This window comes from Ovis canadensis, chromosome 10 (assembly GCF_042477335.2).
Source record: "Ovis canadensis isolate MfBH-ARS-UI-01 breed Bighorn chromosome 10, ARS-UI_OviCan_v2, whole genome shotgun sequence".
Taxonomy (NCBI): Eukaryota; Metazoa; Chordata; class Mammalia; order Artiodactyla; family Bovidae; genus Ovis; species Ovis canadensis.
Genome location: NC_091254.1, coordinates 50,743,093 through 50,764,793, shown reverse-complemented (window position 1 = coordinate 50,764,793; position 21,701 = coordinate 50,743,093). Strand labels below are relative to the sequence as shown.

General features: G+C 39.7%; 2 protein-coding genes and 1 pseudogene across 9 annotated transcripts in view; 2 read left to right on the top strand and 1 right to left on the bottom strand.

The window, feature by feature from the left end:
* The window catches only part of RNF17 (ring finger protein 17), a 115,493-nt gene extending 109,712 nt beyond the window's left edge, over window positions 1–5,781 (top strand). The window contains exons 35-37 of the mRNA XM_069601722.1: window positions 1,609–1,798; window positions 5,053–5,152; window positions 5,611–5,781. Of these exons, the coding sequence (XP_069457823.1) occupies window positions 1,609–1,798; window positions 5,053–5,151 (289 nt within the window). The 3' untranslated portion in view covers window position 5,152; window positions 5,611–5,781. The remainder of the gene's footprint in view (window positions 1–1,608; window positions 1,799–5,052; window positions 5,153–5,610) is intronic.
* Window positions 5,782–8,543: 2,762 nt separating this feature from the next.
* The window catches only part of CPAP (centrosome assembly and centriole elongation protein), a 37,870-nt gene continuing 24,712 nt past the window's right edge, over window positions 8,544–21,701 (bottom strand). For 6 of the 8 annotated variants that reach the window (XM_069601726.1, XM_069601728.1, XM_069601727.1 and 3 more), the window contains 7 exons: window positions 20,292–20,376; window positions 12,887–12,948; window positions 12,524–12,634; window positions 10,763–10,903; window positions 10,599–10,683; window positions 10,392–10,512; window positions 8,544–8,895 (listed from right to left, as the gene is read on the bottom strand). In XM_069601726.1, coding sequence (XP_069457827.1) covers window positions 8,700–8,895; window positions 10,392–10,512; window positions 10,599–10,683; window positions 10,763–10,903; window positions 12,524–12,634; window positions 12,887–12,948; window positions 20,292–20,376 — 801 coding nt within the window. In that variant the 3' untranslated portion in view covers window positions 8,544–8,699. Of the gene's footprint in view, window positions 8,896–10,391; window positions 10,513–10,598; window positions 10,684–10,762; window positions 10,904–12,523; window positions 12,635–12,881; window positions 12,949–20,291; window positions 20,377–21,701 lie in introns of those variants that run through there. The other 2 variants (XR_011259471.2, XM_069601729.1) reach the window with 2 other exon arrangements.
* On the top strand, window positions 16,831–17,144 carry LOC138446630 (large ribosomal subunit protein eL42-like; annotated as a pseudogene).

Genomic DNA, 21,701 nt, shown 5'->3' with positions numbered 1-21,701 from the left:
AGTGCTGTACAACCACTGCTATTGTCCATTTTCACAACTTTTTCATAATCCCAAACAAAAACTCTGGACCCCTTAGTAACATTCTGTTCCCTTTCTCTCAGCTCCCTTGAGTCCTCTTCTACTCTCTATATGAATTTACTTAAGTTCTTCATACAAACATAATCATACAATAGTTGCCTTCTTATGTCTGGCTTATTTTACTTAGAATAACGTTTTCAGAGTTCATCCACCGTTGTAGCTTGTCAGAATTTCATTACTTTTACAATTAAGTAATATTCCATTGTACATGTACACCACATTTTGTTTATTCATCTGTTGATGGACACTTGGTCTGTGAATAACACTGTGGTGAACACTGACATAAAAAGATCCATTTAAATTCCAGCTTTCAACTGTTTTAGGATATGTACCTCAAAATGGAATTTCAGGATCACATGGTAATTTGATGTTTAACTTTTTGAGGAAATGCCAGAGTTTACCGTGTCAGCTATACGATTTAACATTTTTACCAGCAACACACAGGAGTTCCATTTTCTCCACATCCTTGCCAACACTGTTATTTTTCCAAGTTTTGTTATTTATAATTATTTTTTAAATAATGAGATAATATGTATATAAAATCTATCATCTTAACCATTTTTAAATGTATAGTTAAGTAGTGTTAACTCAATTTACATGGTTAGTGCAGCCAATCTCCAGAACCCTCATTTTCAAAACTGAAACTAATATTGTACCCATTAAATGATTCCTCATTGTCCCTTCATTCAGCCCATTGGCCACCATTCTGCTTTCCACCTCTATGAATTTGATTATTGTACGTATATCTCACATCTTTTTATAGCTGGCTTATTTCACTTAGCATAATGTCAAGGATCAACCATGTTATAGCATGTTAGAAGTTTCTTCCTTTTTACGGCTGAATAATATTCCATCATATGTATTTAACACATTTTATTTATCCACACACCCGTCAGTGGATATTTGACTGTTGTGAATGATGTTATGAAAATGGACATACAAATATCTCTTTACAACCTTGATTTCAGTATACTGAGAAGTGGAGTCACTGGATAATATGCTTATTCTCAGTATTTGGAGGAACCACCAAACTTCCCCAGGAGCATTTTACATTCACACCAAATGTCCAGCGGTTCCAGTTTCTCTCTATATCCTCACCAACACTTGTTATCTTCTGGGTGGTATTTTGTTTAATAGTAGCCATGCTAATGGGTATGAGGTGATATCATATCATATGGCTTTCATTGGCAATTTCCCTGATGATTAGTGATGTTGAACATCTTTTCATGTGCTTGTTGGCCATTTACAGCTCTTTGAAGAAATGTCGTTTTTAACATGAACATATATTCTCTCATTCTGCAAGGTGCCTTTTCACTCTATTGATTGTGCCTTTTGCATAGTTTTAAGTTTTGATATAATTGAATTTTCTTCTTCTGTTGCCTGTGCTCTTGGTCTCGTATCAAAGAAATCACTGCCAAATCCAACATCATAAAGTTTTCCCCTAATTGTGACATTCACATTTTTTTTAATAGGGTTTTTTTTTATTCTTTAAAAAAATTTTTTTTAATTTTAGAATTTCTTTTGTGACAGACTGCGTCAAATCCCTCTTCATCTTATGCAGTATCCAGCTCGAGCCATAAAGGTTCTCTTGGCAGGGTTTAAACCACCCTTGAGAGACGTAGGAAAGACAAGAATACCATATTGTCCAAAGTGGAGCATGGAAGCATTGTGGGCCATGATAGACTGTCTACAAGGAAAACAGCTTTATGCTTCTTCCATGGTAAGTATTTGTCTTAACTGACCAAGATTCTTTCGAAGCTATTTCAAGGATCCCTAGTAATTTTCTAAAGTGCTTTACATGTAAAATGCTTTAAAGTTTATAATTCTGTAAATACTATAGGATTAATTTTACGGCTGGTTCAAATGATGTCTTAGTTTTATATAATTTATACTTAAGCTTTTGATTAGCCCTGCAATGATATAAAATATCAGGGATGTAATGACTAAGATAAAAAATGATCCAGATAAATATTCTGTAATTAAAGAACGGATAAGTCAATGAGGTTCTCAAGGCAAGAATACTGAAGTGATTTGCCATTCCCTTCTCCAGGGGACCACATTCTGTCAGACCTCTCCACCATGACCCGTCTGTCTTGGGTGGCCCTAAACTGCATGGCTTAGTTTCAGTGAGTTAGACAGGGCTGTGGTCCATGTGATCAGACTGGCTAGTTGTCTGTGATTGTGGTTTCAGTGTGTCTGCCCTCTGATGCCCTCTCTCAGTGCCTACCTTCTTACTAGGGTTTCTTTTACGTTGGATGTGGGGTATCCCTTCACGGCTGCTCCAGCAAAGCACAGCCGCTGCTCCTTACAGCAGCTGAAGTCAAGTGGGCCTTAGGAAGCATCTCTACGAACAAAGCTAGTGGAGGTGATGGAATTCCAGTTGAGCTATTTCAAATCCTAAAAGATGATGCTGTGAAAGTGCCGCACTCAATACGCCAGCAAACTTGGAAAACTCAGCAGTGGCCACAGGAGTGGAAAAGGTCAGTTTTCATTCAAATCCCAAAGAAAGGCAATGCCAAAGAACGTTCAAACTACCGCATAATTTCACTCACCTCACACATTAGTAAAGTGATGCTTAAAATTCTCCAAGCCAGGCTTCAGCAATACGTGAACCATGAACTTCCAGATGTTCAAGCTGTTTTTAGAAAAGGCAGACGAACCAGAGATCAAATTGCCAACATCCGCTGGATCATCAAAAAGCAAGAGTTCCAGAAAAACATCTATTTCTGCTTTATTGACTATACCAAAGCCTTTGACTGTGTGGATCACACTGTGGAAAATTCTGAAAGAGATGGGAATACCAGACCACCTGACCTGCCTCCTGAGAAATCTGTATGCAGGCTAGCAAGCAACAGTTAGAACTGGACATGGAACAACAGACTGGTTCCAAATACGAAAAGGAGTATGTCAAGGCTATATATTGTCATCCTGCTTATTTAACTTATACACAGAGTACATCATGGGAAACACTGGGCTGGAAGAAGCACAAGCTGGAATGAAGACTGCCCGGAGAAATATCAGTAACTTCAGATATGCAGATGACACCACCCTTATTGCAGAAAGTGAAGAGGAGCTAAAAAGCCTCTTGATGAAAGTGAAAGAGGAGAGTGAAAAAGTTGGCTTGCAGCTGAACATTCAGAAAACTAAGATCATGGCATCTGGTCCCATCACTTCATGGCAAACAGATGGGGAAACAGTGGCTGACTTCATTTTTCTGGGCTCCAAAATCAGCCATGAAATTAAAATATGCTTACTCCTTGGAAGAAAAGTTATGACCAACCTAGATAGCATATTCAAAAGCAAAGACATTACTTTGCCAACAAAGGTCCATCTAGTCAAGGTTATGGTTTTTCCAGTAGTCATGTATGGATGTGAGAGTTGGACTGTGAAGAAGGCTGAGTGCCAAAGAATTGATGCTTTTGAACTGTGGTGTTGGAGAAGACTCTTGAGAGTCCCTTGGACTGCAAGGAGATCCAACCAGTCCATTCTAAAGGAGATCAGTCCTGGGTGTTCTTTGGAAGGACTGATGGATGCTAAAGCTGAAACTCCAATACTTTGGTCACCTCATACGAAGATTTGACTCACTGGAAAAGACTCTGATGCTGGGAGGGATTGGGGGCAGGAGAAGGGGACGACAGAGGATGAGATGGCTGGATGGCATCACCGACTCAATGGACATGAGTTTGAGTGAACTCCAGGAGTTGGTGATGGACAGGGAGGCCTGGCGTGCTGCGATTCATGGGGTCGCAAAGAGTCGGACACAACTGAGCAACTGAACTGAACTGAATTCAATGAGGGGAACGTGTAAACCACTAATAGAAGTAGAATGAATAAAGTGTGAATCAAACAAGTACAGGTGTTTGCGGGTGAGACGCAGGGAGAAGCGGGAATGATTTCTGTCTGAAGAGACTGGAATATGGTATTTGAGCCCCTGCCCAGTAGAGTACGACAGGTGAGAAGTGACATTTAAACTGCGTCCTAAAAGTTGGAAAAATTAGAACGGAATCGTGGTCAAAATCAGAGAAAGTGGTTTTCATGGTACTCATAATTACACTAATTTTGAATTGTTTAATGTAATAGAACTGTATGAAAAGGTTCAAATAAGAAAATCCAGGTCATGCTCAGTATTAATATGCCTTCTACTTTAGAGGCTTAGACACAAAAGGGAGACCCACAAACTCTGACCTGTACCCATGTTTAATAACAGCTGTTTTAAAACTGGAAAATTAATCACCAAAACTGCTGTTTTTAAGTGTCATAAAATCTAGTATTTATATATTTTATGTATTATAAAATCTAATATTTTATATATTTAAATATTATAAAATCTTCTGGAATGACAACACAAGTGGTGCAGCAACTGTCCCTTTAGATGGAAACATGTTCTTCAGTTCAGCTTCATCCTCACCACTATTGTTTCGCCCAACTTGCACTGATTTGAGGACCTGAGATTTGGGGATTTCTGATATATTGGCTGTGGCAAAAATGAGCTCTTAATGAAGTAGTGCTGTTACTAGAAAGTGCTTTTTGAAAACCTCTGTACATATCACACTCCTCTGTGTGCAGTAAAGAGCTTATGCAAGGTTTCTCTCAAGAAACCAGTGAAAATACTAGCAGACCAAGTAAGTGTTCTTACAAATACATGTGTATTCACCTCATGAACAACAATCGAAATGTGGTGTGTGCATAAAGGTACACTTTATGTGTACAGTGCAAATGAATTTTAACAAGGAAGGTACCATGAGAGCCCACTGGCTCAATCCAGGAAAACTTTGGGGATGAGTTACATTTCAAATAAAGTAGAAGACGGAAAGAATGGAATTTAGCAAGAAACCATCACAGATACCTTTGAAAGGACATAGTACCAATTTATAAACAAACGTAGAGAATGCCTTCTCTCTCTTGCTAGCTGTAGGAGGAAACAGGCAGCAAAGACATGATGGTATTTTCTTGACAAAGATCTTTTCATTTTAGGCTCAGGTACCAGAACAAATGGTGACTTTATATGAAGATAAACAGTATCCAATTCATATGTCATTAGTAGAAATGGGGCTTGCAGACCGAGATGAATGATGTAAGTACCATGATTTCTTGTTCATCCTTACAGTCAGCTTCAGGCACAGCACTGACACAGCAGAGATTCACGCTGTTTCTCAAAGGAATGACAACCAAGCTCAACAAGAATCTCTCTTCTAGATTTCTCCTTAACAGGCCCTTCTATACTACTGAGTGTCAGTATCAGAAAGGTTCCATAGTTGTGAAAATGCTGGGACCAAACAGCTGTCCTGATTGTTCATGGTACCAGATAGTTTCGGGGTGTAAGGAGGAGAGCAGCACTGGAAATAATTCAGGCTCGTAACTCGTACCTCTGCATATGGTACTACTGGACAACCAGTGTCCTAATAACAAAGATCATTAGGGTTAATCAGTAAACAGCTCACACTCTATCCATTCACAGAAGTGTAACACACGATTTAGTAACTAGATTTGAACATTAAGCAGAGGTTTAAAATAACACATTCTGTTTTTCAGGTATACAGTACAGAGCATCTGTAGAAGCCCAGAAGAAGGTTTTACAATGTAGACCATTTCAGGCTTATTTCCTTCACCTGTTCTGCAATACTGCTGGGCTTTTGTTTTTTTTCCTTACGTGTTGAACTGTTAAGAACTGTTTGAAAAAAGTTAATAAATATTTGCTTTCAAGTATTTACTTAATTTTTAAATATTTTAGCCACATTAGGAAAAATATTTCCTATATATTCAGTTTAAGAAATAAGACAGTGTCAGCACAGGTGTAGGTGGCTGTTCTACCCTTCCCCAATCATTCTCTTACCTACAAAGGAGGTGAATACTGTGAATTTGGCATTTATTGTGCTTATATACCTTGGAGAAGGGTATGGCAACCCACTCCAGTATTCTTGCTTGGAGAATCCCATGGACAGAGGAGCCTGGTGGGCTACAGTCCATGGGGTCGCAAAGAGTAGAACATGACTGAAGCGACTTAGCATGTGCTTATATATGTCTTTATAATTTTACTGTATATGTAAGCATCCATAAACAATATACAGTTCTGTATATTTTTAAGTGTGTGCAGTATCACACAGTTGCCTTTCTCCCTACTTTATTTACAGTCTTTTATCCATACTGATATGCATAGCTGTTTTATTCACTTGCATTGTTACATCCCTCTATGCACATCATTTATTCTGTTAGATCTTTGTTACCAGTTTTTTCTCAATTATTCTACAGTAGGACCCTCTCTGTACCTATGAGTGGTTTTCTAGTGAATATACTTACCTCAGGACTTAGTAAATTCCATTAGTAATTGTATTTCAAACTAACTCTACCATTAGTAATCTTGAGTTCCTTGCTGACATGCAGTGTGGCCAGACCATTATTTGCCAGTTTATACTACTATAAAGAGATACTTCATTTTTGTAATATGCATTCACTGGTTTAGTTGCTTGTTTATTGCTCATTCGTATCTTTTGTAATTCTAACTAGTAAGGCTTCTTAATGTATTTGGGTTATTAATCCTTTGTCAGATATGTGTATCTTTTCCTAGTCTGTGACTTTTCTTTTTGGGGTATCTTTGGACAAACTTTTGATTCATTAACCTTTAAGGTTTATGCTGTGTCTCATTTAAAAGTCTTTCTCAAGAGTGAACCTTGTGATCTAGGGGTTAGAATTTGGCACATTTACTGCCGTGGCCTGAGTTCATTTTCCTGGGTTTGGGAACCTGAGATCCCAGAAGCTGTACAGCGTGGGCCCCCCAACCAGAAACAAAAATGGCTTTCTATCCTGAGGTTCAGTTCAGTTCAGTAGCTCAGTTGTGTCCGACTCTTTGTGACCCCATGAATTGCAGCACACCAGGCCTCCCTGTCCATCACCAACTCCCGGAGTTCACCCAAACTCATGTCCATCGAGTCCGTGATGCCATCCAGCTATCTCACCCTCTGTCGTCCCCTTCTCCTCCTGCCCCCAATCCCTCCCAGCATCAGAGTCTTTTCCAATGAGTCAACTCTTCGCATGAGGTGGCCAAAGTATTGGAGTTTCAGTCCTTACAAAGAACACCCAGGGCTGATCTCCTTGCAGTCCAAGGGACTCTCAAGAGTCTTCTCCAACACCAAGTTCAAAAGCATCAAATCTTTGGCGCTCAGCTTTCTTCACAGTCCAACTCTCACATCCATACATGACCACTGGAAAAACCATAGCCTTGACTAGACAGACCATTGTTGGCAAAGTAATGTCTCTGCTTTTGAATATGCTATCTAGGTTGGTCATAACTTTCCTTCCAAGGAGTAAGGGTCTTTTGATTTCATGGCTGCAGTCACCATCTGCAGTGATTTTGGAGCCCAAAAAAATAAAGTCTGACACTGTTTCCCCATCTATTTCCCCTGAAGTGATACCATGATCTTCATTTTCTGAATGTTGAGCTTTAAGCCAATTTTTTCACTCTCCTCTTTCATCAAGACGCTTTTTAGTTCCTCTTCACTTTCTGCCATAAGGGTGGTGTCATCTGCATATCTGATATTTCTCCCAGCAATCTTGATTCCAGCTTGTGCTTCTTCCAGTCCAGCGTTTCTCATGAGGTACTCTGTGTATAAGTTAAATAAGCAGGGTGACAATATACAGCCTTGATGTACTTCTTTTCCTATTTGGAACCAGTCTGTTGTTCCATGTCCAGTTCTAACTGTTGCTTCCTGACCTGCATATAGGTTTCTCAAGAAGCAGGTCAGGTGGTCTGGTATTCCCACCTCTTTCAGAATTTTCCACAGTTTATTGTGATCCACACAGTCAAAGGCTTTGGCATAGTCAATAAAGCAGAAATAGATGTTTTTCTGGAACTCTCTTGCTTTTTCCATGATCCAGCGGATGTTGGCAATTTGATCTCTGGTTCCTCTGCCTTTTCTAAAACCAACTTTTCTAAATCCTGAGGTTACGTAAATATAATTCCTTATTTTCTCTGAAAACTTTTAACACTGCCTGGTTGTTTCTCAGGCCCCGCCTTTCTCACATGTCCTGTTTCGACCAGATATCACCCTCATTACAGCTGCTTTCTCCTCCCATGAGATTTGCACTCGCAGAATGAACTCTCCCTACCTGTTTGACTGATGGACTTACTTCTATATTCCCTCACTGTTTTAACTTCCCATTCTGTGACTTTGGTGGTAGATACAATGCTTTAATTTCAGCACTGATTGAGTATAGTGAGTGGAGAAATGATTCCTCCTTCAGTGATGTTTCTGAGCATGACCTTGATAGGGCTGACAGGCAGTAGGAAAATCTGTGTGATAAAAACTATGTGATACTGTATTTCTTGTACTTCCTGGTTTTCATAGCCATCACCAACCATAGAAAGCATCCCCTTATTAAAATCTATGCTGCTTATGACCATAGAAGACAAGGGAGATGAATTCAAAATGAAAGCTGCCCTGTTCATTTCAAACATAAAAAGCAAATAGTTTTATACTCCAAAGTCTTTTCTATTTATTTATATACACACACAGACGCACACACACAGAGTATATAAATTAAACCACAGAATCCACAAGAAATGTACATTTCTTTTTAACAAGAAAATCAAGTTTAGTGTCATTTCATGATAAGTCACACAATTTTCATGACAGTTTTGTGTCCATGAGAACATTACCGTCCTTGTCTTTCATTCTTACTCGACCAGATGTGTACTTGGTCTCCTGATGCCCGTTTGTGTACACAGTTTTCACAGTGCCGTCTGGATACTCCCGTCTCTTGAACTGGGCTGTATGTAGTTCTCTTTGGCCATTATTAAACTCTATGATTTTGTTGCCATCTCTGTAAATTTTGAATAGAATTTAATTCCTTTATAAAAACATGAAGATTATAGCAGGAGAAATCTGGCAGTTATTCCTCCTCCAAGAGTATCCCTGGTCCTTATTTTAAGAATAATGTCCCATTATTAAACAAAGCTAGGGCGCTAAAGTTGAGAAGCTGTCAACTTCTCAACACAGAATGTTTTTTTCTATTTTGTTTATTTCTCAAATTTCATATGAACACATATGTGGCTCTCTGCTACATACAAAGGTTAGAGAGCCACTGCTCTAGTAAGTATGGCCCTGTGGTGTCTGCATCACCCAAGAGCTCACTAGAAATGCAAATTATTTGAGTGGGGCCCAGCAACAAGCCCTTCAACAGTCCCTCCAGATTCAGATGCACCCTTAAGTTTGAGAACCACTGCTGTAAGTGAAAAACAGCACAGTTACCCTGAATGAATTGCACATTCGAAAGCTGCTAAGAGAATAAAAAGTTTTTATGACAAGAAAAACATGTAATTATGTGTGATAATGGATGTTAATTAGACTTTTGTAATCATTCTGCAGTATATATAAATATCTAGTAAATTTTTGTGGTATACCTGAAACTAATGTCATATGTCATACCTCAATTTAAAAATGATAATCCTGAATGAACTAATAACATGGGATGTGTCTGAGTACAGATGAGAAAAGACTGGCCATGAGATTAAATAGATGGCTCTAGGGAACTTTTTGTAAGAGTCAAAATTGGGAAGTTTCTGAAATCTATACTGTACACATAAGCTTTTCCTCAAATTTTCTTTAGTTGAGCACCAGATAAAGAGCACCAGATTTCAGACCACAATAAGGGAAAATGTCATGACCATAAGGAGTTCCTACATTATTGCCAAGTTTACATCACATAGTTCAAGTTAATGGGTACTTAACTGCTACACTCCAGGAAAGGAGGGTAAAACTAAAAACAGGACTGGATCTGACAAACCTCTATTACGGTTTTAATAATAATGGAACCTATAAGATGCTCTTCACTGTTGATTAAAGAAGTCATCTCTGACTTCAAGAAATTTAACATTCAGAAGGATAAAGAAAGAAATTGTTAATTTGGAATTGGCTTAGAGAGGCCAGAAGAGTTAAGTGCTTTGGCTGGGACAGGAAGACCCAGAAAATCAAAATACAGAGTCCAGTTATTCTTAACAATTGACAGGGAAGCTTCCCTTCTGTGTCTCACTCACTGTTTTCAAATTTCACCAAACTTATTTCTAAATAAGTATCTGCCATCCTTTTGTGAAGTGTTCTTTAGATATCCTTTAGATCGCTAGGCTAAAGACTAAGCAAACATTCGAATCCATTGGTCTCAAACTTGTCCAAAATTCTAAAGTGCTGCAAACACATCTTACCTGCTCTCAGATTCTGAACTCAACTAAAATGTTGAATGACTTATTAAAGTTTAAGATTTTTAAACTTCATTACTGATTGAAAGTTGAAAACCAGAAACCAGTTTAACAGGTAACATACCGTTGTACTCTGACAACTGTACCATCTGGGAAAATGCTCTCTTCTTGTCCATCAGCAAACAAGTTTTTGATAGTCTGGTCAGGAAATGTGATTTCTTTTCTTCCATCTGGGAAATGTTTTTCTGTAAGAAAGGGGATTATTATAAATATTTTATTTTTAAAGGAAGGAAGAATTTAATAGAACTGAGAAGGCAGAGCAAGTTCTCACCTATTTGGCCATTAGAGAAATGTAGAACTTCCAGCCCTTCTGGGAATGTGGTGTGGGCAGTCTGCGTGGCTGCATAGTAGTAGATCTGTAAAGACAAGGAGTCAGCGCTACCACTCCTTCAGGGGTGTTTATCCTACAGAGAAAACACACCTGTGGAAACCTACCACTCTCCCGTCTGGCATGACCTGCTTGATGTCACCGTTGAAGAAAGTGACAGTGACGGTCTCCCCATCTGCACTCACTTCCTTTCGCGTTCCATTTGGAAACAACACAACATGGCACCCATTCTTATAAACCTTCTCTATCTACAAAAAAGAAAACCAAACTAGCAAAAATTTTCTGAGACCACATGACAAAAAGTCCCTAATTCTTATAAATTACTTACTTTGATATTTTTCATAATAAAAATTAAAATATTTCTTGGAGAGAAAAGTTCCAATTCAAAACAATCAACTTCACCTATTAGCACATCATGTCCATTCTTAAGTCACCTATTCCCCACAAACTTTTCAGTTGTTTTTTTAGGCAACCTTCAGATTATCACTTCAGCTCTAAACACTTCAACAAATCTCTCTACTGAACAGTCAGTAACATAACCAAACTATTATCATCCCTAAAAAGCTGTAATTCCCTCATTATATCATATCCTTCACACTGTTTTTCTTAAATTCGCCAAAAAAAAAAAAAAAAGGCTTTGTATGGTTTACTGGAATATGGATGAAAACAAGGTCCACACACACTTGGGTTGATGTGTCTCTCCAACCTCAGTTTTTAATGGTCCCTTCGTTTCCCCATTTTAATGCCAACTGTTGAAGGAATGAAGTCACTGAACATATAATATTGACCACATTCTGGATCTGGACAATTGCTTTTCTACTTTAGCGTCAGTTAACATGTTGTCATATCCTGTTTTTCCTTAAAAAACCCAGTAGCTACTATCAAGGCTTGATTACATTCCAGGTGAATTATTCTGACGAGTGCCTTTTAGGTACAGCAGTGGGCTCTGTATGACAGCGTATCCAAAATTCAGTAAGTACGCAGCTGCCTCATGACCTCAGCACTGACTGGGTGGCATCATGAGACCCGTCAAACTTTCATCTGAGGTTTCAGCAGCCACTGATGACTGCTGCCCAAGACCCTTCCTTTCATTAGACCTTGTACACTGGTGATATCCTAATTTTCTCATTCCTCTTCTAAAAAAGAAAACCGTTCCTCATCAACAATTTGTTACCCGAAAGTAAAGTGTTGCTTTTGAACTGTGGTGTTGGAGAAGACTCTTGAGAGTCCCTTGGACTGCACGGAGATCCAACCAGTCCATCCTAAAGGAGATCAGTCCTGGGTGTTCATTGGAAGGACTGATGTTGAAGCTGAAACTCCAATACTTTGGCCATCTGATGCGAACAGCTGGCTCATTTGAAAAGACCCTAATGCTGGGAAAGATTGAGGGCAGGAGGAGAAGGGGACGACACAGGATGAGATGGCTGGATGACATCACTGACTCGAGGGACATGAATCTGAGTGAACTCTGGGAGTTGGTGATGGACAGGGAGGCCTGGCATGCTGTGATTCATGGAGTCGTGAAGAGTCGGACACAACTGAGCGACTGAACTGAACTGAGGGCATACAACTGAAGCTTTTACAAGTACTAGGGGTTACCAAGGCTTTCAGTCGTACCTGGGGAAAGAACAAGACGTTTAAACAATGGGACTGTACTACTCATGTTGCACCTCTCAGTTAGAAATGGCAACTAAATGCATTTTCATTTATGAAGTGTTTTCAGAGGAGTCCAAAGGTTCAGGCTGAGGACATGTACCAAAGCACTGAAGACCTTAAGCCCCATCAAGTCTCAAAAGTCAATGATTTTAGAATCTGTTTCAACTATATTTTAACCCATGTCTTTTTTTATTAAAAAAAAAAAAAGTAACCTTTCCATCAGGATGGCTGATTTCTCCCTCAATTTCCTCTTTTTCATCTTCTTCTTTATAGTCAGGATCTGGAAAGTTCACTGGTTCAGGCAGCTCCCTGGGTGAGGCCATCTATAAGGACAGGAGGCTCTTAGTCTGTGCTATATGACATGTAATAAAAATCTCAAGCAGCTAAAACTTTAACACTTATGTCCAAAAGCCAGATTTCACTATTATAGGATTCTATGGCTAGTGTTGGTGTTGTAAAGAAAACCTTTACGATGTTAACTAAAAAGCTTCCTTTAGAAATGGAAACTTAAACCAGTTCACTAATCAACCGTAAGCCTAAGAAATATGTCTGAATATATAAAAACAAAGATTTACCTGTCCCTTCTCCAAGCTGCCTAAATCACAAGGCTCAGACTTGGATCTTTGAGATGGATTGCCTGTTAGAATATTATTGTCAAAGTTAGTTTGATTATTTAATTGAAAGATTTTAGTTTACTCAATACTATGGTCAAACATTTCCTTAGTTCACTCATTATTTAAGAAAGTTTTAGTATTTTTCTTAACTAATTCCTAGCTCTTCATTATATACATTCAAATGCTTATTCAAATACTTAAGTCCTGATGACCAAGAAAGACAAAGACAGTATCCGTTTTCTGAAAGTTTACAACCTCTTTCTGGAGAAAGAGACACATGCTCAACCAACCTAACAGATAAACCTGAAGGTGCTCTGGAGACAGTCACCAGGAGCTTTAGTTAAGAGGGCAGAAATGGAGAACAAAGAGTAGAAGCATCCAGAAAAACACAGAGAATCTGGCTAGACCTAATGGCTATGGTCTAAACTTTTTAGATCATGACCAATACACCCAATTATACTGTGTATTAGTACACACATTATAAAATAAGCACACATGCGTGTACACGCGCACACACAGACACCACACCACCACAGCAACAACAAACTGAAGTTAGGTTAAAAAGGCACTAAAGTTCTAATACTGTCTTCCTATATGCCAATGGATAGTAGTCCTAAATTTGAAGGGTTTCAAGCTCAAGTGCCAGGATCTGACTTAAATGTAAAAAACCAGAATGGATCCTGAATGCTCCAAGAATGGAGAAGAGCAAAGGTAGAGGGTCCACTAAGCAGGCTGTGGGCATCTATGGAGATGGCAGTTTGTGTGCTGTGTCAAATAACAGACCCAAGGATCCCAAGTTGCCAGGTACTAGCAATTTCATACGCTTCAACATACTTAATCAATTCAGAAAAACATCAACATCAGAGGAGATTCATTTAAGGACGGATGGGAATGCAGGGGAATGGGGAGTAAAGATAAAAGGAATCAAGGAGCACACAGAGGTTTTGGCTAAATGACCAACTTCCCCCACGTCACAGGTACAAAAACCACACTGCAGTCTGAGCTCTGTGTTAACATCACCTCTGAATCCTGTAATCACCCTCCAAAGAAGAGACTAATATCCTCGTTTTATAGGCAAGAGGACTACCCATAAAGAAGTGAAATTCAACTACATTAAAGAAAGAAACTGGGGAACTTTTAAGGTGACATCAGCATCATGGCAGCTAAGCCATTCTTCTTTCCCCTTAACAACTAACTTGACATCTGTAACTGAACAAAAGAGCCTCAACGCCTTACACCCAGGGATCTGGGGGGATTCTTGCCCACCCATGCATCTGAAGATAGACCAGACCTCAGTAGGAGTTGTGGACCCAAGGGACTCGGCAAACCCATCCCATCCCCACTCACTATGGGAGGAAAAGCCTGGAGAGAATGGACCTGAAGATGTCCAGGGTAGACGAGCAGGCTACCAGGGCAGGAGAGAGACAAGTTTGAATGCAGAGCAGAGGGGAACCCGAGAGAGCTGCCCCCAGCCCAAGGGACAGTGCGTGGACCTGAGCTGTGTTGTGGCGGCAGACCACCTCTCCCGAGGAGGACATGGAAAGCTTGAGGGGGGAGCAGCTGCCCAGCCGCCTGCCATGTGGCTCACAAGCTGCTTTCTCTCCAGGAGCACCTGAACTGAGGAGGGACTGGACCTCCACGACTAGGGGGTGTCAGGAAAAGAGGAGGGGAACAGGTAAGAACATCATGGGCATGGAGGGATGCAGCTCCTGCTGTCCACTGCAGGACCTCTACTGGAGGTCCACCCATGCCACTCAAGGGTTGCCCCCTGGGCCCACACCCCCACTGCTGCCAGCTCCTTGTGTGTCTGCATGGAGCGCTCAGAAAATAGGCCACAGTCAGTCTGCGGACAGGGAAGGAAGCACAAACTTGAGCTATGGCCCTACCTCCTGGAAAACAAAGATTTCTAGCAGCCAGCCTGGTGAATTGAAGGAACCAATGAAGTCATAAAAGCTTTGTTAAGGAAGTATCTGCTACTTCAAATTCTGGAGGTGAAGAATTCAATGACAGATGAAGAATGCAACAGAGAGCATCTACAGCAGAGCAGACCAGATGGAAAGAACAAGCGACTTGGGAAACACGAATTCAAGAATAATACAGCTAGAAAAGGAGATGAAACTAAGAAAGCCAACAAGAGCTATTGGATTCCCACTAGAAGGGCAAATACTTGAATAACTTGTTCCAGAAGAGGAGTGGTATAAAGGGGCACAGAGTTTAAAGAAATCAGAGCTTTTATTATTTAAAGAAATAATAGGTGAGAACTTCCTAAATCAATGATAATAAACCTTCAAGGCAGCCAGGGGAAAAAAAGAAGTATCCTATGAAGGCACAGTCTTAGGCTCTCAGTGGATTTCTCAGCAGAAACCCCAAAGGCCAAGAGAGGAAAACAACATATCCAAAGTATGAAACAAAAACTGCCCACCCAGACTACTTTATCCGGCAAAGTTATCCTTCAGATATGAAGGGGGAAATAAAGGCTTTCCCAGACAAAGACTGAGGTAGTTCAGCATCACCTGACCTATAAGACACTGCATGAAATGCTGAAAGGATATCTTCAAGTAGAAACAAAAAGATGCTAACCAGCAACAAGACAACATGAAAGTACACAACACAACACACTGGTAAATGTGAACAGTCAGATGATAAAAAAGCAAAAACCTAATCCACCTAATTATAGTATAACGTTTAAAGGAATATTTTTTAAAACTCCAGCTATGGAATTCCCTGAAAGTCCAGTGGTGGGGACTCTGCACTTCCACTGTAGGAGGTAAAGGTTCGGTCCCTACTGGAGGAACTAAGATCCCACATGCTATGCAGTGCTGTGAAAAAAAAACACCAGCTACTACGTTACTGAAATCAGAGCATAAAAAAGGCAAATTGTGACATCAAAACATAAAAGGGTGGTGGAGTCTTTATAATGATAAGTTGCTAATAGCATACAGTAGATTGTTTTATCTTTGAGATGTTGACCACAAGCAAAAATCTAGAGTTGATCCACAAATACAACAAAACAAGATGAAGCACATCACCATGGGAAAAAGTTTATAGAGGAAGGCAGAAACGGAGGAAAAGAAACAATGGAAATAGAAAACCAAAAGAAAGCAATCAATAGGATGGCAGTCATAAGTCCTTACATATCAATAATCAACTAATGTAAATGCCCATAGAACAGAATAGAAAACCCCCTACATATACAATCAACTAATACTCAACAAGGGAGTCAAGAACACCCAATGCGGGGGAATGCACAGTCTCTTTATAAAACAGTGCAAAAACTGAACACATGCAGAAAAACAGAATTGGATCTCTCTCACACCACTCACAAAATGAACTCAAAATGGATCAGGCTTAAACATAAGACCTGGTACTGTAAAAGTTCTAGAGCAAAACAAAACAAAGAAGCTCCTTAACAACAGTCTTGGCAGTAATTTCTTGGCTATAACATCAAAAGCACAAACACCAAAAGCAAAAACCATCAAACTTAAAAGTTTCTGCCCAGCAAAGAATCAACAAATAACCTACAGAATGAGAGAAATGTTTTATAAACCATCTATCAAATTAAGAGTTAATATACAAAATATATAAAGAACTCATGCGTGCACTTTAGTCGTGTCTGACTCTGCGACCCTATGAACTGTAGCCCACCAGGCTCCTCTGTCCAAGGGATTCTCCAGGCAAGAACACTGGAGTGGGGTCCCATACCCTTCTCCAGGGCATCTTCCCAACCGCGGGATCAAACCCAAGTCTCTTAGGTCTCCTGCATTGGCAGGTGGGTTCTTTACCACTAGCACTACCTGGGAGGCCCTAAAGAACTCATACAACTCAATCATTAAAAAACAGAGCACAAAAAAATACAATTTAAAAATGGGTTGAGGGCTTTCTGTGCTGGTAGCACTCTCGCAAACATGGTGAATGTTCCTAAAAGCCGCTGAACTAAGTATGGCAAACACCAACCCCACAAAGTAACCCAGTACAAGAAAAGCAAGGATTCTCTGCATCCCTAAGGAAAGTAGCATTATGACAGGAAGTAGAGGGGCTCTGGTGGGCAGACTAAGCCGATTTTCCAGAAAAAGGCTAAAACTACAAAGATTGTACTGAGGCTTGAATACGTTGAGGTGTCGAGCCCAACTGCAGATCTAAGAGAATGCTCGTTATTAAGAGATGCAAGTATTTTGGGCTGGGAGGAGATAAGAGAAAGGGCCAAGTGATCCAGTTTTGACCTTCATGTTTTGTTTTATTAACAAGACAATAAAAATTTGAGATTGTTTATGTGCTCGCTTCAGCAGCATGTATACTAAAAATTTGAGATTATTTTAAAAAAATAAAAATGGGCAGAGGAACTAACTAGAAAATATTTTTAAACATGGTATCCAAATGTCCAAGAGGTATATGAAAAGATGCTCAACATCACTAATCATGAGGGAAATGCATATCAATGGCTATCAAAAAAAAAAAACCCAGACAAGTGATAACAAGTATTATCCTGTTGGGTACCAAGGATGTGGAGAACAGGAAACCCTTGTACAATGGTGGTGGGAATACAAATTGGTACAGCCACTAGGGAACAGTATGCACATTCCTCAAAAAATTAAAAACATAATTACCATACAATTCAGCAATTCCACTTCTGAGTATACACATCCAAAGGAAATGGAAACAGGATATTGAAGAGATACATACATTCCCATGTTTACTGCAGTATTATTCACAATAGTCAAGATATAGAAAATAACCTAAAGTGCCCTTCCATGAATGAATGAAGAAAATGTAGTAAATATATACCAGGGAATATTGCTGTATGGTATAATTTATATGTGGAATTTCAAAAAGCCACACATTAAAACAGAGAATAAAACAGTGGTTACTAAGGGCTAGGAGGTGAAAGTTAGGGTATACCAACTTGCAGTGAGCTGTAAATAAGTCCTAGAGATACAAAGCACAGTGTAGTGAACAACAATACTATGCTATAATCATCAAACTTGCTAAGAAAACTAGATCTTAATTATTCCGACCACCAAAAAAGAAATCATAACTGTGATTTAATAGAGGTGCTAGGTATGGACAAACTGACAGTCACATTACAATATCTAAATGCATCAAATCAACATGATAGACACCTCAGATTTACACAATGTTATAGCGCCAAAGAATTAATGCTTTTGAACTGTGGTGTTGGAGAAGACTCTTGAGAGTCCCTTGGACTGCAAGGAGATCCAACCAGTCCATTGTGAAGGAGATCAGCCCTGGGATTTCTTTGGAAGGAATGATGCTAAGCTGAAACTCCAGTACTTTGGCCACCTCATGCGAAGAGTTGACTCATTGGAAAAGACTGATGCTGGGAGGGATTGGGGGCAGGAGGAGAAGGGGACGATCGAGGATGAGATGGCTGGATGGCATCACTGACTCGATGGACGTGAGTCTGAGTGAACTCCGGGTGTGATTCATGGGGTCGCAAAGAGTCGGACACAACTGAGCGACTGAACTGAACTGATATGTCAGATATATTTCAATTAAAAAAGATACTTTTTATATCTTTAACATATTAAGAGTAAAAAAAGACAAGCTAGACACTGGGAGAAGATACCTGCAGTACATGAAACTGTTAGGGTTATGAGGATGTGGGGACCCTCCCGCAAACAATAAAGAGACAGCTCCACAAAATAAAGATCTCATCCATTTCTTCTCAAAAGATGAATTCTGAACAGCCACTAAACACAGGCAAATGTGTTCAACATATTTAGTAATAGTGATGCAAATTAAAACTATGAGATACAGATGCACTCCTAACAGACTGGCATGAATTTAATTCTGAAAATTAAGTAATAACAAGATGTGGAGCAAAGCAAGCACTTACATTGCTGATGAGAGAGTAAAATCACTTTTGGGAAATTTTTGGCAATATCTGTTAAAGATATTCCTACAAATTACTCAGTAACTCTAGCCCTAGGTATATGTCTTACAGAAATAAATGTATACCAGCAATGTGTAGCAAAGTTCACAGCATCATTGTTTAACATCCCAAAACTTAAAAGAATACCATGGAATACATACAGCATGACTAACTCTTCAGAAAGCTCAAAAAAAGTGAAACTTTTTTTTTAGGACTATACCTATGAAAGTAGAAACTATTTTCAAGGAAAAGCAATGTAATATGATCACAGAAGAGGCAGTTCTGAGGTGTTGCTAATTCTTATTGTGGGAAGTGGTTACTCATATTTCCTTTATAATTTTCAAACCACATGTTATATCCATTTCTATAAATTTAATTTACAGAAATACTTTCTAAAACTTCAGGCAGATTAAAGACCCAGGTGTGAAAACAAAAGTTCATAGAAAAAATAGTGTATTTGTGACTTGATGTTTGAAAAGGATTTCTTAGCCACAAAAAGCAAAAACCATTTTTAAAAAATTGATTAAATTCAATATTAAAAGGAAAAACACATGTATAAAGAAACACAAACCAAAAAGCTAAATATAGATGGGCAGAAGATACTGGCAGTGCTTATAATTAACTTTAATAAGCAAAACCTTATAAGCGCACACACAGAGTTTTAAACGGGCAAAAGAGATGAACAGGCAATTCACAAGAGGAAACTCAAATGTCCACTAAATATCAAAAGATGTTCACATTACCTCATCGGTTATCAGAGAAATGACAGTGACTCTTCATTTCACACCCATCTCACTGGCCAAATTAAAGTCTAAGCAGATCAAGTGTTAGCAAGCACAAAGAGCATGTTCTGTTGACAATAAAAAAAACTGCAAAGGGAAGTGAAAGTCGCTCAGTTGTGTCCAACTCTCTGTGACCCTAAGGACTGTACAGTCCATGGATTTCTCCAGGCCAGAATACTGGAGTGGGTAGCCATTCCCTTCTCCAGGGGATCTTCACAACCCAGAGATCGAACCCAAACATCTCTTCAACTGAGACAAACCTGATGTGACCCTATATCCTACCCCTGACATTTGTCTAAAAGAAACTCACATGACCAAGACTTGTCCTATTCATTCTGTGACATAGAAAACATGAATGCCCATCAACAAGACAGCTTAACTGTGGCAAATATACATGGAATATGTATAGCTGGAGTTTATATGTATTACTGAGGGTAGGTCTTAAAACATTGAGAGAGAAAGCAAATGGCGGAGGGATGGAGTATGACACAATACTATGTTGATTTATGGACACAATGTACTAAAAGAATGAAAAATAAGAAAAGGAATGTGGTCTGGGTGCAAATTAACTGGAAGTAGGATACACAGGGGCTTCACTTATATTTGAAATATCTTATTTCTATTAAGTTGGTGTAAATTCTCCACTCTTTAAATTTCTAAAATATTTTATAAAAAGATCATGCAACTATCTTACCTTGTGTTGGCAAATGATTTTTTTTGTACTTTTCTACCTGGGTTCCTGAAGAAATCTGACTCTTTTGAAATCGAATTGATGAATTCTATAGTATGAGAAAATGTTGAATATAAAATTAGTTTAGTCTACACATTAGTACATGGAAAGAAAGTAACAGAACTCAGCTTGCAAAGGGAATATTTTAAGTGTGTTCAATTTATGCTGTTTTCATGTATACTGAATGAACAAGCAGAGTGAACCAGCTGCTCCTAGGAATGGACTACACGCATCCTCACACGCCACCTCTGGAAATACATTCACTCCTCAAGTGAGGCACAGCAGACAATGTGAAACAACAGTTTTTGTGACGTTACCAGAGCGGTCAGAGGAGAGGGCTGGAACTCATGGTCAGACACCAGGAGACTGCACACACTATCCTCCCACCCCCCAGGGTTAGAGGTCAGTGGAGATGTCCTCCTTACTCCCATCTCCTCCTCCAGCCAGCTCTCCTTCTCTCCTGTCCAGTCAGTCTCATCCACGTGCCCCGCTTGTCAGGAGATGATGCCATAGCTGCCACCTCTAGACCACTCTCTCCTACCTCAGCTAGTACTCTAGCGGACAAAGGAGAACTAGTCATTATCAATATCTGCAATTATTAAGAGCTGCAAAAGTATCAATTTTAGAGCAACTTACAAAATAATAATCATTCAAAAAGCCAGTGCCATTTAATAAAGTGCCAAAGTATTTAGGGGTGAGATGCCACAATTTCTGCCATTACCTTCAAATGGTTCAGCAAAACACTTTACATGGAAATGTGGCAAAATGTGAACAATGATTAGATCTAGGTGAGTGTTCAGGTATTCATCATACTATTCTTTCAAATTTGTTTGGCTCAACTTTCATAATAACATGTAGGGAGGTGGGGAATCTCACCCTCTGACTCCACGTCCTGTCTTCCCAGCTCACCCCACTGACACCCTCCCTCCTCCAGGGCTTACAGCCTGCAGGGTCCCACGATCCACTGATCGTTGTTTCCTGCGTCTCCCCAAACCTCTGCCCTTCTTGAGCAGACTGAAATCATGGTTCACTGCAGTCACTCTTACTATATATACTGTCAACTTCCACGCCCCTCTCACTCTGGTATTCACTGGGCTGACATACCTCTGCTAACTGTCTACCATTTACACTCGAAAAGCTGAATAAGCAAAAATAACATAATTCCTACTTGAAACATACCATCTCTAACCTCTGTGGAGTCAGACCACATTTCCCCCTTGCTTTGCGCTCTTGCAGACCCCGACTTCCCGTCCCTCCCTCCCCTCAAAGCTCCCAGAGCCTCCTCCATCCCCCCTCCCAGCAGAGAGCCAGGCTTCCCAGCCCTCTGAGAAAAGGTAAAGGGCTGGGGGAACTTCCCACCAAGGGCTCCCCCAC